Source organism: Cydia amplana, chromosome 27, assembly GCF_948474715.1.
Source record: "Cydia amplana chromosome 27, ilCydAmpl1.1, whole genome shotgun sequence".
Lineage (NCBI taxonomy): Eukaryota > Metazoa > Arthropoda > Insecta > Lepidoptera > Tortricidae > Cydia > Cydia amplana.
In genome coordinates, this window is record NC_086095.1 from 982,016 (window position 1) to 1,000,266 (window position 18,251).

The following is an 18,251-nucleotide window of genomic DNA, read 5'->3' on the forward strand; positions in this document are numbered from 1 at the left end:
GAGGATTGGTTGACGTTAGGAACGAGGTGGCAACCTCTTACCAACTCCTCGTAATCCAGGCCGAAGAGAGGATTGGTTGACGTTAGGAACGAGGTGGCAACCTCTTACCAACTCCTCGTAATCCAGGCCGAAGAGAGGATTGGTTGACGTTAGGAACGAGGTGGCAACCTCTTACCAACTCCTCGTAATCCAGGCCGAAGAGAGGATTGGTTGACGTTAGGAACGAGGTGGCAACCTCTTACCAACTCCTCGTAATCCAGGCCGAAGAGAGGATTGGTTGACGTTAGGAACGAGGTGGCAACCTCTTACAAACTCCTCGTAATCCAGGCGGAAGAGAGGATTGGTTGACGTTAGGAACGAGGTGGCAACCTCTTACCAACTCCTCGTAATCCAGGCCGAAGAGAGGATTGGTTGACGTTAGGAACGAGGTGGCAACCTCTTACCAACTCCTCGTAATCCAGGCCGAAGAGAGGATTGGTTGACGTTAGGAACGAGGTGGCAACCTCTTACAAACTCCTCGTAATCCAGGCGGAAGAGAGGATTGGTTGACGTTAGGAACTCTGGGTGGAAATACCTGACAGGTTAGTGGTGACGCTGGGTATACCCATAACGGTACACTCGGCAGGCGTGTACCCCCACGGCTCGTAATACGAAGGGAACACGCCCAGGTGGCAACCTCTTACAAACTCCTCGTAGTCCAGGCCGAAGAGAGGATTGGTTGATGTTAGGAACGAGGTGGCAACCTCTTACAAACTCCTCGTAATCCAGGCCGAAGAGAGGGTTGGTTGACGTTAGGAACGAGGTGGCAACCTCTTACAAACTCTTCGTAGTCCAGCCCAAAGAGAGGGTTGGTTGACGTTAGGAACGAGGTGGCAACCTCTTACCAACTCCTCGTAATCCAGGCCGAAGAGAGGATTGGTTGACGTTAGGAACTCTGGGTGGAAATACCTGACAGGTTAGTGGTGACGCTGGGTATCCCCATAACGGTACACTCGGCAGGCGTGTACCCCCACGGCTCGTAGTACGAAGGGAACACGCCCAGGTGGCAACCTCTTACAAACTCCTCGTAATCCAGGCCGAAGAGAGGGTTGGTTGACGTTAGGAACGAGGTGGCAACCTCTTACAAACTCCTCGTAGTCCAGCCCAAAGAGAGGGTTGGTTGACGTTAGGAACGAGGTGGCAACCTCTTACCAACTCCTCGTAATCCAGGCCGAAGAGAGGATTGGTTGACGTTAGGAACGAGGTGGCAACCTCTTACAAACTCCTCGTAATCCAGGCGGAAGAGAGGATTGGTTGACGTTAGGAACGAGGTGGCAACCTCTTACAAACTCCTCGTAATCCAGGCGGAAGAGAGGATTGGTTGACGTTAGGAACTCTGGGTGGAAATACCTGACAGGTTAGTGGTGACGCTGGGTATCCCCATAACAGTACACTCGGCAGGCGTGTACCCCCACGGCTCGTAGTACGAAGGGAACACGCCCAGGTGGCAACCTCTTACAAACTCCTCGTAGTCCAGGCCGAAGAGAGGATTGGTTGACATTAGGAACGAGGTGGCAACCTCTTACCAACTCCTCGTAATCCAGGCCGAAGAGAGGATTGGTTGACGTTAGGAACGAGGTGGCAACCTCTTACTAACTCCTCGTAATCCAGGCCGAAGAGAGGATTGGTTGACGTTAGGAACTCTGGGTGGAAATACCTGACAGGTTAGTGGTGACGCTGGGTATCCCCATAACGGTACACTCGGCAGGCGTGTACCCCCACGGCTCGTAGTACGAAGGGAACACGCCCAGGTGGCAACCTCTTACAAACTCCTCGTAGTCCAGGCCGAAGAGAGGATTGGTTGACATTAGGAACGAGGTGGCAACCTCTTACCAACTCCTCGTAATCCAGGCCGAAGAGAGGATTGGTTGACGTTAGGAACTCTGGGTGGAAATACCTGACAGGTTAGTGGTGACGCTGGGTATCCCCATAACGGTACACTCGGCAGGCGTGTACCCCCACGGCTCGTAGTACGAAGGGAACACGCCCAGGTGGCAACCTCTTACAAACTCCTCGTAGTCCAGGCCGAAGAGAGGATTGGTTGACGTTAGGAACTCTGGGTGGAAGATCACCTGGGAAATACACATTCAGGAATTTATTTAGTGTTTACCAATCAATAAGCGCTGGTGGCCTAGCGGTAAGAGCGTGCGACTTGCAATCCGGTGGTCGCGGGTTCGAACCCCGGCTCGTACCAATGAGTTTTTCGGAACTTATGTACGATATATCATTTGATATTTACCAGTCGCTTTTCGGTGAAGGAAAACATCTTGAAGAAACCGGACTAATCCCGATACGGGCCTAGTTTACCCTCTGGGTTGGAAGGTCAGATGGCAGTCGCTTTCGTAAAAACTAGTGCCCACGCCAATTACTGGGATTAGTTGCCAAGCGGACCCCAGGCTCCCATGAGCCGTGGCAAAATGCCGGGACAACGCGAGGAAGATGATGAATCATTTAAAACGAACTGTATTTAACTACACAAACGGTTCTACCGCAATATAGTTTCATTGTTTTTACCTTAAATTCCGACGTTTCAGCTCAGTTGCACCAGCCGTGGTCACGGAAAGAATGACGTCCCGGACGGAGATATAAATAAAACAACACTGAACTACCCGAAATCTATATATATAAACGTGAAAGACCTGACTGACTGACTTAAATCAACGCACAGCCCAAACCGCTGGGACTAGAAAGCCCAAATTTGGCAAGTAGGTTCCTTATAAGGTCTAGGGGTCCACTAAGAAAGGATTTTACAAAATTCATTTAAAAAAAATCAAAATAAAAAAAACTCTCCTGCGCGTGCGAAGCTGCGGGCAAAAGCTAGTTAGTTTATAAAAATGTTGGGGGTAGACAAAGAAATAGACCTGACCCGGCTAGCGGTAGACCCGTTTGTGTAATTAAATATTTGTATAAACCGCGAGAGTTTAAAGTGTTATAAAACTAATTGTATTTAGGTTAGAAAGAAATTAATAAAATAATAGTAGTTTATGTGACTGCTACATAATGAGAGGCATTAAAATACAAGTATGGGGATCACACGAGTGTTTTAATGCCTAATTATGTACAGTTACATACACTACTTTACCTAAACACATACTTAAAACTAACTAAAAGATAAACTGTACGTCAAATGGCGGTGAATGAAAACTTTTTTCACGCATGTCACACATCCGTAGTTTTTTTTAATTCCTAGACAAAATAATGATTAATGAAGTCCCTATTCTCATGTCACTCGAGATCAAATATCGTGCGGTTTATATTAAAAAAACATACCTACTAAATTAACGTTTCGTATCGATAACTGTTTTAATATCTATGGATAGGTACTAGAATAGAGACCCACTTGAGTTTTGACTGCTGTTCCAAATTTAAACTCATAACCTTACAAAAATCTATAACGTTATGTACATTAAAGTACAAATTTTCCTACTACCACAGATAAGAAAGTTCTCATAGTAAAATTGGTTGTAATAAAGCTTGTCATTTCCTACGGTTTCTGAACGCATTATAGAGCACTAATGACATGTGTGTAGATAAAATAAATATATATGTACTTACTTTAACATTATCATTGACAGTGTTGAACATCTGGCAACGTCTCACGGCGTTCAAGACCGGGTCGCTCCAATCGTCCACCTAAAAACAAAAAAAAATACATTTCATCCTGATTCATTGGATTCATCCTGAGGGTCGCGAAGTTAGAATCTCGACACAATGCGAATTTTAATTCGTTTGTGGTGACCGTTCCGGCTGAACATCTAGCGACCTTCACCAAGGACATAGAGAAATAAGTAAGACAAGATTGCTCACTCCACACATCAGTTAGACTATTAATTTCAGTGTCTACATCTAGCATCGAGTAGCGGAACTATCAGTACTGCTACTTGACAATAGATGTAGCACCGACCGGAAAGTCTTATGCTGTTGAGATAAGACTTTCCGGTCGGTGCTACATCTATTGTCAAGTAGCAGTACTGATAGTTCCGCTACTCGATGCTAGATGCTAATAGTCTTTTTGGTACTAAAACTGATGTATGGAGTGAGCACTCTATGTATTTTTTTCTCTATGCCAAGGAGGAGTTTTGGCTGAAGTGTGTCAAGTTTCGGCGGTTCCGCGGCCGGCTCCCTGACACTGCGGGGTTGCGTATTGCATCGCAATCATAATGTTATTTTTTAGTGTTAAGTTATATTTTTATAATATGTATGCTAGTTTTAAGGTATTTATGTATGGGCCACTAAAGTCTATTTTTTTATTCCGTAGACTGAAATGACATTTCAAAGTATGAACATCATGTGTCATCTCATACTATGAAATGTCATTTCAGTCTACGGAATAAAAAGAATAGACTTTAGCTGCCTGAAATAAAGATTTCATTCATTCATTTATTATTCACAGAATAACCCTACAAGATAAGATAAAAGATAGTTTATTCAAGTAGGCATATTACAATGCGCTTATTCAACAGTATTTACAGTATAATTATATTCTAAAACTGGTATCGCAGATGTGGGTGTGAAAGCCGGCAAGCTGAAGTGGGATAGGGCGGGACATATCTGTCGGATGCACCCGTACAAATGGACCAAAATAGCGACCGAATGGGCATCACAGATCACCCGAGGCAGAGGCAGGCCAAAAATGAGATACCTATATACACTTACCACGTTATGTGTAGTGACAGGAGGTAGACCGTCTCGTTGTAACGCGTATATACACCTCTTTAGACCGTGTCATCTTTATGTAGCACCCGGTAGATGGCCCCTAGACAAGTGTATACACTTACCACGTTATGTGTAGTGACAGGAGGTAGACCGTCTCGTTGTAACGCGTATATACACCTCTTTAGTCGCACCGTGTCATCTTTGTGTAGGAGATCCGATGGCTCGGGTAGATGGCCCCTGTTAAAGATAAAACTCGATATTAAAACTATTAAAACGGATTATATCGCGTATATTGAATTTATACTACATCCCGACGCTTCGAACCCTTTACAGCGTTCGTGGTCAACCGGTGACTGAGGAAAAACTATTACACTGTGCAAATCTACCCGCTTACAAAATAATGAACCATCATAAACTATACATTTTAAGGCTGGTTATACATGCAAAATTGGTTCATAAGGCTAGTATGGTTCATATGTATATCACAACTATTTTCACGTTAACCCTACACCTCTGACCCGAAAGGGTCTGTAAAGGGTCCGAAACGTCGGGATGTAGTATAAATTCAATATACGCGATATAATCCGTTTTAATAGTTTTATTTCACGAGTAACTATCGTAGTAACCGAAGACCATATTATGTTATTATCACTTGAAATAAACAGATTTTTGAAGTGAAAACTTCTTTAGCGCCGCTGTGCACTTTTTGTGATGGGGAAAAAATGTTAAACTCGTAACAGGTCACGTGACCGTAAGACGTAAGACGGACACGTGACCTGATCGAAAAACTGTTACTTCAATGTCATTGAGTTTTTCTTTATTGATTTAAATGCCATCTAGTGAGTTTCGATCTAACTGGTATTCATATAACTCGAGTACTAAGAGTGATGTGCTTAGGGGTTTCAAGTAATGCGACGAAATAACGCTAGATGGCGTTAACCTCAATTATACATAGTGCTGCAGACATTTTGCAATAGTGATTGAGTTTTCACTTCTGTCGGTACTCCCGGAGTGCAACCCGTTGTTTTTTAGGGTTCCGTACCCAAAGGGTAAAAACGGGACCCTATTACTAAGACTCCGCTGTCCGTCCGTCCGTCCGTCCGTCTGTCACCAGGCTGTATCTCACGAACCATGATAGCTAGACAGTTGAAATTTTCACAGATGATGTATTTCTGTTGCCGCTATAACAACAAATACTAAAAACAGAATAAAATAAAGATTTAAGTGTGGCTCCCATACAACAAACGTGATTTTTGACCGAAGTTAAGCAACGTCGGGCGGGGTCAGTACTTGGATGGGTGACCGTTTTTTTGCTTGTTTTTTTTTGCTCTATTTTTTTGTTGATGGTGCGGCACCCTCCGTGCGCGAGTCCGACTCGCACTTGGTCGGTTTTTTTTTAATATTTCGTTAAATTGAAATAATCACGGTCATTTAGCAGTGGCGCTAGTGTGCACGTTGATGGGCTCTTAAGTACAAAGTACTACTGACCTCAGACAGATGTCGTACATCCGTTTTCCGACCTTCTGTTGTATTTCACTAATGGTGTCCCTCAGCGCCTTAGTGACCGCGTGGCCTCGCAAACTCTCCACATTAAAGTTGTTGGTTTTAGCCGGAAATATGAGGAACGCTACTACAGTCATGTCTGACCCGGCGGCCTGTGAAAAAAAAAATATAAATATGGCCGAGTGGATATAACGTCCGACTTTCAATCCGGAGGTCGCGGGTTCAAACCCCGTCTCGTACCAATGAGTTTTTCGGAACTTATGTACGAAATATCATTTGATATTTACCAGTCGCTTTTCGATGAAGGAAAACATCGTGAGGAAACCTGCATACATCTGCGAAGAAATTCAAAGGTGTATGTAAAGTCCCCAATCCGCATTGGGCTAGCGTGGGGACTATAGCCCAAGCCCTCTCGCGCGTGAGAGGAGGCCTGTGCCCAACAGTGGGACGTACTTAGGCTCAAATTATTATTATTATATTTAAATAAATATTAGGGGACATCTTACACAGATCAACCTAGCCCCAAACCATAGAGAAATAAGTAAGACAAGAGTGCTCACTCCATACATCAGTTCAGACTATTAATTTCAGTGTCTACATCTAGCATCGAGTAGCGGAACTATCAGTACTGCTACTTGACAATAGATGTAGCACCGACCGGAAAGTCTTATCTCAACAGCATAAGACTTTCCGGTCGGTGCTACATCTATTGTCAAGTAGCAGTACTGATAGTTCCGCTACTCGATGCTAGATGCTAATAGTCTTTTTGGTACTAAAACTGATGTATGGAGTGAGCACTCTATGTATTTTTTTCTCTATGCCCAAACTAAGCAAAGCTTGTACTGTTGGGTGCTAGGCGACGATATACATACTTATATTTATATATTTCAGGGTAGATGTAGCAGCGACCGAAAAGTAATGCTCAACAACATAAGACTTTCCGGTCGGTGCTACATCTATTGTCAAGTAGCAGTACTGATAGTTCCGCTACTCGATGCTAGATGTCGACTATGAAAATAATAGTCTTTTTGGTACCAAAACTAATGTATGGAGTGAGCAATCTATGTATTTTTTCTCTATGGTAATACTTAATTACTATTCATAAGTGCTTGTTGCTAGGCCTAGATGAATCACTACATAGTATAAAACAAATCGCTTCCCTGTCTGTCTGTCTGTCTGTATGCTTAGATCTTTAAAACTATACGCAACGGATTTTGATGCGGTTTTTTTAAATAGATAGAGTGATTCAAGAGGAAGGTTTATATATAATTTGTTAACCCGTGCGAAGCCGGGGCGCGTCGCTAGTAAAGTATATTTTGAATATGAATTCAATCTATGTATTTTTTTCCCTATGATCACACAGACCTTCAAATAATGGTTCAGTCTGGCTAGAGCCTCTATGAACACATCCGCTCCCTTATTCCCGAATTCGTAGCGACCAGCGATGAAGAAATACAACGTCTTGTCCAGGTCGAAGTTGAAATGGCTGCGAACAAATTATATTGAGCATTAGACGTTTCGTTCGTCGCGACATCTATCGTCAAGTAGCAGTAACGATAAATCCGCTAGTTGACGCTAGATGTCGACTACGAAAATAATAAGCGTTTTGGCAACAAAACTGATGTATGGAGTGAGGGGGTCACTTTGTTTCCCATAAAGTTTTAAGAGCCCATCAACGTGCACACTAGCGCCACTGCTAAATAATCGTGATTATTTAAATTTAACGAAATATATTTAAAAAAGGGGGCCGCTACGTACTGTATCTTGTATTAAAGTACCTTTTGAATACATCAAACTAGTTTCTATGTTGCTGGATTCGTCAATCTATGAACTCAAAACAAAAACGGCCGTTTTAACTTTGGACGCATAGATTGACGAATCCAGCAACATAGAAACTAGTTTGATGTATTCAAAAGGTACTTTAATACAAGATACAGTACGTAGCGGCCCCCTTTTTTAAATATATTTCGTTAAATTTAAATAATCACGATTATTTAGCTGTGGCGCTAGTGTGCACGTTGATGAGCTCTTAAAACTTTTTGGGAAATAATAGAGACCGATGGAGTGAGCACTCTGTGCTTACTTATTTCTCTATGGTATAAGTAACAACAGACTCACCCATAGAAATGTCCCCTGACAAACTCGTGTATCTTGTCCTTGGCTAACGCGTGGAGGTTCTGGAACTCGTGGAGTGCTGAGAATTTCTTCACGTTCAAGCCGTTTGGTGTGATGATGGTCGTTAAGTCACCACAAGGGACTCACCCGTAGAAATGTCCCGTGACAAACTCGTGTATCTTGTCCTTGGCTAACGCGTGGAGGTTCTGGAACTCGTGGAGTGCTGAGAATTTCTTCACGTTCAAGCCGTTTGGTGTGACGATGGTCGTTAAGTGACCACAAGGGACTCACCCGTAGAAATGTCCCGTGACAAACTCGTGTATCTTGTCCTTGGCTAACGCGTGGAGGTTCTGGAACTCGTGGAGTGCGGAGAACTTCTTCACGTCCAAGCCGTTTGGTGTGAAGATGGTCGTTAAGTGACCACAAGGGACTCACCCGTAGAAATGTCCCCTGACAAACTCGTGTATCTTGTCCTTGGTTAACGCGTGGAGGTTCTGGAACTCGTGGAGTGCTGAGAATTTCTTCACGTTCAAGCCGTTTGGTGTGACGATGGCCGTTAAGTGACCATAAGAGACCCACCCGTAGAAATGTCCCCTGACAAACTCGTGTATCTTGTCCTTGGCTAACGCGTGGAGGTTCTGGAACTCGTGGAGTGCTGAGAATTTCTTCACGTTCAAGCCGTTTGGTGTGACGATGGTCGTTAAGTGACCACAAGGGACTCACCCGTAGAAATGTCCCCTGACAAACTCGTGTATCTTGTCCTTGGCTAACGCGTGGAGGTTCTGGAACTCGTGGAGTGCTGAGAATTTCTTCACGTTCAAGCCGTTTGGTGTGACGATGGCCGTTAAGTGACCACAAGAGACTCACCCGTAGAAATGTCCCCTGACAAACTCGTGTATCTTGTCCTTGGCTAACGCGTGGAGGTTCTGGAACTCGTGGAGTGCTGAGAATTTCTTCACGTTCAAGCCGTTTGGTGTGACGATGGCCGTTAAGTGACCATAAGAGACCCACCCGTAGAAATGTCCCCTGACAAACTCGTGTATCTTGTCCTTGGCTAACGCGTGGAGGTTCTGGAACTCGTGGAGTGCTGAGAATTTCTTCACGTTCAAGCCGTTTGGTGTGACGATGGTCGTTAAGTGACCACAAGGGACTCACCCGTAGAAATGTCCCCTGACAAACTCGTGTATCTTGTCCTTGGCTAACGCGTGGAGGTTCTGGAACTCGTGGAGTGCTGAGAATTTCTTCACGTTCAAGCCGTTTGGTGTGACGATGGCCGTTAAGTGACCACAAGAGACTCACCCGTAGAAATGTCCCCTGACAAACTCGTGTATCTTGTCCTTGGCTAACGCGTGGAGGTTCTGGAACTCGTGGAGTGCTGAGAACTTTTTGACGTTCAAGCCGTTTGGTGTGATGATGTCGGCCTTGCGTTTCAGGAGATGTTCGGCCTCGTAACCTTAAACAAATACTTATTTTAAGATTAATTTCGAAAATGTAAATTTTCAAAAATTATGTCACAATGTTGATGAATGTTTTTATTTTATTTTATTTTTTAATGCAGATTTGTGCAACAATAAACCACATAAAAAAACAATGAGCTTAACGAGTAATTCTAATTTAGAATCATGAGCAAAGCGAGACTCTAGGTACCTGTAATGTCTGACACTGTGGTGAAAATATGTGTCATGTGCGCAGCCGCTCTCTCCATGCAATAGCGGTGGTATATCTGTCTCTTTCCCGCCTCCTCGTCCACTGAAAACTGAAACGAGACAGCAAAAATTACTTCCATAGAGAAATATAAGTAAAGAAAGAGTGGTAACTCCATACATCAGTTTTCTTACAAAAACGCGAGTTATTTCGTAGTCGACTTCTAGCGGCAAGTAGCGGAACTATCAGTACCGCTACTTGACACCAGATGTCACAAGTGTCGCTACTGACGAAAAATGTACTACTAAAACAATTTACAACTAACATTATCAGCAGAAGGAGTTGAAAATAGAGTTCCAGTTAATCCGGTTATAATATTAGCTGAAAATTGTTCAGCATTAGAGTTTCGTTCGACGCGACATCTATTGTCGAATAGCAGTATAAATTCCGCCACTTGACGCTAGATGTCGACTACGAAATAACTCGCGTTTTGGTAAGAAGATGTATGGAGTTACCACTCTTTCTTTACTTATATTTCTCTATGCCTTGTATAGACGACTGTTAGGGCTGATTTAGACGGAGCGTGATCTCGCATACGATTTTAGTTTCATTACGGACTCTTGGTTAGGGGCTGTTCATAAATTACGTCATCTTTTTGTCGATTTTTGACCCCCCCCCCCCCTAAAATCATCCAAAAATCATGCTTAAAATGACCCCGTTTCCTTCTACGTCATGCTACCATCATCCAATGTCCAGAGCAGGGCTCCCCCCAATTTGAAATGACGTAATTTATGAATAGCCCCTTACGTCAAATTCAACCGACCGATTAAAACCCGCAATGTAATGAAACTAGCATGCGAGCGTCTAAATGATATGATATGATATGATATGATTTATTTATCTCACAATATACAATTTCACTTAAAATTACACATGGTAGATTGTCAGGGATTTATATTGTGATTGTCAGTTTTTTTACATTACGAAATAATTGAATAAGTATGAAGAATAAGTCACAATCAAAATTTCATTCAAAATTTAGGTATTAAATGAGCCCTTATTGTGTATGGTATCCATGTATCCAGATCAGGGATATTGGGAATATCCGCATCCGCATCCGCGTAACTTCCGCATTATTTTCAACATCCGCATCCGCATAAAATCGATGCGGAGTTTAATGCGGATGCGGATGTGGAACAGGTCGGTACAGGAACGTCTTAGCATCGGCGTAAGTGCTAGACTGCTAGGTAATTTAGTCATTAGCCAAAAAACCTATTAGAAATGAGCAGTCAAGCGTGAGTGGGACTTAATGTAACCCTTGGAACGCGAGTCCGACTCGCACTTGGCCGGTTTTTTGAAATAAAAATTACTAAAATGTAATATTTGACGTTTTTTATCTTACCTACCTATCTTGACATCCGCATCCGCGGGTGTGAGCCTTTAAAAATCCGCATCCGCATCCGCGGATGTCAAAAAATCGGCATCCGCAACATCCCTGATCCAGATATATATTACCTTGTCCAAATTGTTGTAAAAGTCAGTGTTGCCAGCGCACAGGTACCGGCCCAAGAGCGTGGCGTGTGTCGTAAACACCGTGGCCACGTCTACGTGACGTACTCTGTGGACAAACATACATAAATCAGTTACCAATAGAGTAGTATAAAATAGGGGGTATTACCAGGCGTGTCTCACTCCACGATTTCGTCGCTTTGCTACAGGTAGATAAAAGTACATCCGTTCCACACCAATTTTGGGGAAAGCTGTGCTGATCGTAACAGACGCGTTTTGTTAGAGAGTGAGTCTTCTGTACTTAGTACTATTATTTATTCTGTGATATTACTGCAATGTTCTATCGCCAGAGTGCAGCACTAGTAACCATCGTAAATCATACATACTGTGCCTTAAACTGCATTTAAAAAAGGTTTTTTTATAAGTAAATGGATGCAGTTTTTCTTTTTATTAAAATCGATGACATGGTTCCTAAGAACAGGTCTTCGTATGTCTTATAGTTTCAGACTTTTCCATACTGACCGATCTAAATGGGCCACCCTGTATATATATATATATATATATATATATATACAGGGTGGGTATATATATATGTCGGAGCGAGACACCAGAAGGACGTATTGCAGTGTTACAGTTCATAGCTTTAAACGCCTGTATAAAGTAGATTAGCAATGTTTCGCTACGTATTACTTAGTTGTAAAGAAATTAATCAAGTTGTGTTGAGAGCCACGCCGTCTATTGGCGTATTGTTGATCTAAGACGAAAGGTTCAAATCAAAGTGGTTCAACTTGGGTGAAGTTCGGTACGAGGTGGCAGTTTTGTCGTTATGTTGGTATCAATCGATTAGGCGGGAGCGGTTAGGCTCCGCCGGCAGAGTTGATCGGACCGTGCTAGAGATCGCTGTGAAGTTAATACATTAAGGTACTACGCCCACCGCCATCGCGTATCTCTCCGTCATATGTATTGTCATAGAGAAATATAGTAAGACCAGGCGTGTCTCACTCCGCGATTTCGTCGCTTTGCTACAGGTAGCTAAAAGTACATCCGTTCGGCCCCAATTTTGGGGAAAGCCATAAGCCGCGCGTGGCGCTGTCGCCACCTAGTGGCCATATCTGTGCTGATCGTAACAGACGCGTTTTGTTAGAGAGTGAGTCTTCTGTACTATTATTTATTCTGTGGTAAGACAAGAGTGCTCACTCCATAAGACTATTAATTACGGAACTATCAGTACTGCTACATCTATTGTCAAGTAGCAGTACTGATAGTTCCGCTACTCGATGCTAGACACTGAAATTAATAGACTTTTTGGCATCAAAACTGATGTATGGAGTGAGCAATCTATGTATTTTTTTCTCTATGGTATTGTGTATCTTATCTTCTCATCTGTACCATAGAGAAATATAGTAAGACAAGAGTGCTCACTCCATACATCAGTTTAGACTATTAATTTCAGTATCTACATCTAGCATCGAATAGCGGAACTATCAGTACTGCTACTTGACAATAGATGTAGCACCGACCGGAAAGTCTTATGCTGTTGAGATAAGACTTTCCGGTCGGTGCTACATCTATTGTCAAGTAGCAGTACTGATAGTTCCGCTACTCGATGCTAGATGCTAATAGTCTTTTTGGTACTAAAACTGATGTATGGAGTGAGCACTCTATGTATTTTTTTCTCTATGTCTGTACTTACCTAAGTACGATGAGACCTACACCGGCCTGCCACTCGTGGAAGTGAGCCACAACTCGGGGCGGGGTGTCGCTGTAGCCTTCTGCGGCCTTCCTGAACTGCAACACAGTTTCAACCATATTACAACGCGATTAGGCATAGTTTTGCCTGGCTACTTGAGTCTAACAAGGAAGGGTACCCAACTTTCCGGCTCCGATTTGATTTATTATAGCCAAGGAAGTTTGAATCTTGTTGTATTTTCAATTAGGTTGAATTTCATTTGTTCTAAAAGTTTAAGAGACAAATGAAATGCTACCTAATTTGTTTTTAATTAAGGTTGACATTGCATCGAAACTGTGTGTACATCCTAATGTACATTGGGCGGCACGAGGTTTATGTATGTTATAAATTAGTCACTACCCTATGAAGCCGATGGTCCTGGGTTCGAATCCCGGTAAGGGCATTTATTTGTGCGATGAGCACGGATATTTGTTCCTGAGTCAGGATTGTTTTCTATGTATTTAAGTATTGTTTATATATCGAGTACCCACAACCACAGACAATCCAACCTCTAGACATAGCTTAGTCGCGCTACCCCCTCTGCCACACATACGGTAGCGTTACTCCATCTTCGAGTCAATCCCGTGCCGTGATTGGTCCGTGTCTTTGAACGGACCAATCACGGCACGGGATTCGCTCACCTCGTCCCCCGCACCCCCGTATTTTTGGCAGCATCGGTTTCATGAAAGAATTGGCCTAAGCTCAGTCTAGAGGTTGGATTGTCAGTGCCCACAACACAAGCCTTCTTGAGCTTACCGTGGGGCTTAGTCAATTGCATATAGAGATTAGAGCGCGATGCATTCTTAGTATGTAAAGGGAGACAGATATAGTTAGAGTGAGACATATAGAGAGGCTGTTATATTTCGTCTCACCTCAGTAATGAACTGCGCCACCATGAACCCCAGTATGACAGCGTCATTGGCCTCTATATCCAGGTGCGGGATGTCCAGAGAGCAGGTGTCCCACAGCTGCTTGTAGTTAGAGTGAGAGGCTGCTATATTTCGTCTCACCTCAGTAATGAACTGCGCCACCATGAACCCCAGTATGACAGCGTCGTTGGCCTCTATATCCAGGTGCGGGATACCCAGAGAGCAGGTGTCCCACAGCTGCTTGTAGTTAGAGACATATAGAGAGACTGTTATATTTCGTCTCACCTCAGTAATGAACTGCGCCACCATGAACCCCAGTATGACAGCGTCGTTGGCCTCTATATCCAGGTGCGGGATACCCAGAGAGCAGGTGTCCCACAGCTTCTTGTAGTTAGAGTGAGACATATAGAGTGACTGTTATATTTCGTCTCACCTCAGTAATGAACTGCGCGACCATGAACCCCAGTATGACAGCGTCGTTGGCCTCTATATCCAGGTGCGGGATACCCAGAGAGCAGGTGTCCCACAGCTGCTTGTAGTTAGAGTGAGACATATAGAGTGAAACTGTTATATTTCGTCTCACCTCAGTAATAAACTGCGCGACCATGAACCCCAGTATGACAGCGTCGTTGGCCTCTATATCCAGGTGCGGGATACCCAGAGAGCAGGTGTCCCACAGCTGCTTGTAGTTAGAGTGAGACATATAGAGTGAAACTGTTATATTTCGTCTCACCTCAGTAATAAACTGCGCGACCATGAACCCCAGTATGACAGCGTCGTTGGCCTCTATATCCAGGTGCGGGATGCCCAGAGAGCAGGTGTCCCACAGCTTCTTGTAGTTAGAGTGAGACATATAGAGTGACTGTTATATTTCGTCTCACCTCAGTAATGAACTGCGCGACCATGAACCCCAGTATGACAGCATCATTGGCCTCTATATCCAGGTGTGGGATGCCCAGAGAGCAGGTGTCCCACAGCTCCTGTTTGTACCCGTCCAGCTGCCAGGCACCCGAGCCGATGTCGAAGAGGATTATCTGAGGGTTACCGTCCACCAGCCAGGTTCCTGTGTGGAGCTGGGAAAAAATTAAAATAAAAAAATAAAATTTTATTGCCACAAGTACCATAAAAGAATACACGAGAGAAAACAATATACACTTCATTTCACAATTATACAAAAACATGCACAAGAATTTTATATCGGTACAGGCAATGAGTACCAATCTCAGCTTTTGCCAGATATATGTCTAGAGTCGGACCAAAAAAAGTCTGCAGCGGATTTGATAGCCCACGCAGTGCAAGTGTCATTTATACGTCATAATTTCATAGAAGTTTGACGTTTAAAATAACACTTGCACTGCGTGGGCTATCAAATCCGCTGCAGACTATTCTTGGTCTGACTCTAGATATATACCCAGCGCCGATTTTCAGACGGGTCCCTTTATGACAGGGACCGTCTTTACATACAGGATGCACAACACCCAGTACCTACACTGGTCATTATCACTACATAGTATAAAACAAAGTCGCTTCCCGCTGTCTGTCTGTATGCTTAGATCTTTAAAACTACGCAACGGATTTTGATGCGGATTTAGAGTGATTCAAGAGGAAGGTTTATGTATAATTTGTTAACCCGTGCAAAGCCGGGGCGGATCGCTAGTAATAACAATATATGCGAAATCAAAATCCACTAAAACGCGAGTCACAAATTCATTGCATGTTTTTAGGGTTTACCATAGATAAATAAGTAAACATAGAGTGCTCACAACATACATCAGTTTTGTTTAAACGACTATTATTTTCGTAGTCGACATCTAGCGTCAAGTAGCGGAATTATCAGTACTGCTACTCGACACTATACTGGGTCAACCAAATCTTGTCAGTAAATAGGAACATAAAAAAGCGGCCAAGTGCGAGTCGGACTCGCCCATGAAGGGTTCCGTATTTAGGCGATTTATGACGTATAAAAAAAAAACTACTTACTAGATCTCGTTCAAACCAATTTTCGGTGGAAGTTTACATGGCAATGTACATCATATATTTTTTTTAGTTTTATCATTCTTTTATTTTAGAAGTTACAGGGGGGGGGGGACACACATTTTACCACTTTGGAAGTGTCTCTCGCGCAAACTATTCAGTTTAGAAAAAAATGATATTAGAAACCTCAATATCATTTTTGAAGACCTATCCATAGATACCCCACACGTATGGGTTTGATGAAAAAAAAAATTTTGAGTTTCAGTTCGAAGTATAGGGAACCCCAAAAATTTATTGTTTTTTTTTCTATTTTTGTGTGAAAATCTTAATGCGGTTCACAGAATACATCTACTTACCAAGTTTCAACAGTATAGTTCTTATAGTTTCGGAGAAAAGTGGCTGTGACATACGGACGGACAGACAGACGGACAGACAGACGGACAGACAGACAGACATGACGAATCTATAAGGGTTCCGTTTTTTGCCATTTGGCTACGGAACCCTAAAAACTATTCTCATCCTTTTCTTTTGGGTGCTAGTACTAGTGTAAGACAAAGATAGTATGATTCTCTCTGTCAATGTTTGAAATCAAACAGACCTTTGACACACTATAGATGTCACGTGTGTCGCGACTGACGAAAAGTGTATTTCTCAACAATTTAGAACTAATATTACAAGCAGAAGGAGTTGAAAATTGAGTTCCGGTTAATCCGGTTATGATATTAGCTGAAAATTGTTGAGCATTAGACTTTCCGGTCGCCGCGACATCTATTGTCGAGTAGCGGTACTGATGATTCCACTACTCGACGCTAGATGTCGACTACGAAAATAATAGTCAATTCGGTAACAAAACTGATGTATGGAGTGAGCACTCTATGCTTATTTAATTCTCTATGGGTGTAGTACCTAAAAAGAAATACTTTTTTCACACCTCCTATTCAGAAAAGAGCTTTTTCCTCCCTGCTAGGAGGGATCAAAGTGGCACTTTTCTGTTCAAGCACACTATTTTTACATTTTTTTGCACATTATTTATTTAGGTTAAATAATCTGTTTAAGCATCAGATTGTGTCAACACTAAGATTTTTTTTATTTTCCTCATAGTTGATGTGAAAAGTAGTGTGTCACACGGTATCAAAATTATTTCGTCTTGGGCGTTAACACTTGAATCCCTCATTACGCTCAAGATTCAATGTACGCCCTTGACGGAAATATATCATTTTGATCCCTTGTAACACAAACTACTATTGGGAATATGTTAATGTGTATGTATATGTGTACCTTGTAGCCCTGGCTCCTCATGGCGTTGACGGCGACCGCGAGGGGGGAGTTGGGGGGGAAGTCCTGCTCCTCAACCTCCTGACGAGCACAATGCTCCTTGTACGGACCTGTAGCGACAATGTCCTTCAATATAGTAGTAGTAGTAGTAGTAAACTCTTTATTGTACAAAAAGACATATTAAAAATAACATACAATTAGCAAGAAGTACAAAGGCGAACTTATCCCTTTGAGGGATCTCTTCCAGTTAACCTTTGAGTAGATGAGAGGAGAAAGTGAAAAGAGGGTGACAAATGCAGCAAAATGTACAACAAGATACCAGAAAGATAAAGGATATAAATACATACAAAATGTATAGGATAAACATACATATATTACACAAAAAGGAATGGGGAAAATACACTAAAAATTGGAAAGAATTAGAAAGATATAAAGCAACTATACAATAGAAATATAGACAAATTAATCAGTCAGATCAATCAGATATATTTAATTATATACAGTGTGGAAAGATAAGTCGGGCCCTGGAGGGAAACTACCTTAAATCCTTAAGCTGGCTCATTTTACTTAAAGGAGGCATTCCTTTATTTTTTAAAAGAAACAAAACTGCATTGAAAGATTTTCTAAAACTCGCTTGCCTCGCCCGGGACTCGAACCGACTAAAAATTCCAAAAAATAAAAACTCGCAATTTTATTCTACTAGTCGATACAGTTAATGTTAATGATAACATTTTTTCAAGAAACATTAGGTCTTAAACTCGTCTGTCGTACAAAATATCCATAAAATGTAATATTTAGTACACAAGATTTTTTTAGACAAGCCAAATTGAAGAAAAAAAGAAAAATACTTTGAATGCAGTTTTGTTTCTTTTAAAAAATAAAGGAATGTCTCCATTAAGTAAAATGAGCCAGCTTAAGGATTTAAGGTAGTTTCCCTC

General features: G+C 42.5%; 1 protein-coding gene across 1 annotated transcript in view; it reads right to left on the minus strand.

Moving 5' to 3' along the window:
• Positions 1 to 18,251, minus strand: part of LOC134660514 (glycogen [starch] synthase) — a 43,991-nt gene that overhangs the window by 13,376 nt on the left and 12,364 nt on the right. The window contains exons 4-14 of the mRNA XM_063516287.1: positions 17,317 to 17,423; positions 14,946 to 15,137; positions 13,160 to 13,254; positions 11,473 to 11,575; positions 9,961 to 10,069; positions 9,613 to 9,766; positions 7,564 to 7,684; positions 6,184 to 6,350; positions 4,818 to 4,932; positions 3,595 to 3,672; positions 1,937 to 2,111 (exon numbers count right to left, since the gene is read on the minus strand). Of these exons, the coding sequence (XP_063372357.1) occupies positions 1,937 to 2,111; positions 3,595 to 3,672; positions 4,818 to 4,932; positions 6,184 to 6,350; positions 7,564 to 7,684; positions 9,613 to 9,766; positions 9,961 to 10,069; positions 11,473 to 11,575; positions 13,160 to 13,254; positions 14,946 to 15,137; positions 17,317 to 17,423 (1,416 nt within the window). The remainder of the gene's footprint in view (positions 1 to 1,936; positions 2,112 to 3,594; positions 3,673 to 4,817; positions 4,933 to 6,183; positions 6,351 to 7,563; positions 7,685 to 9,612; positions 9,767 to 9,960; positions 10,070 to 11,472; positions 11,576 to 13,159; positions 13,255 to 14,945; positions 15,138 to 17,316; positions 17,424 to 18,251) is intronic.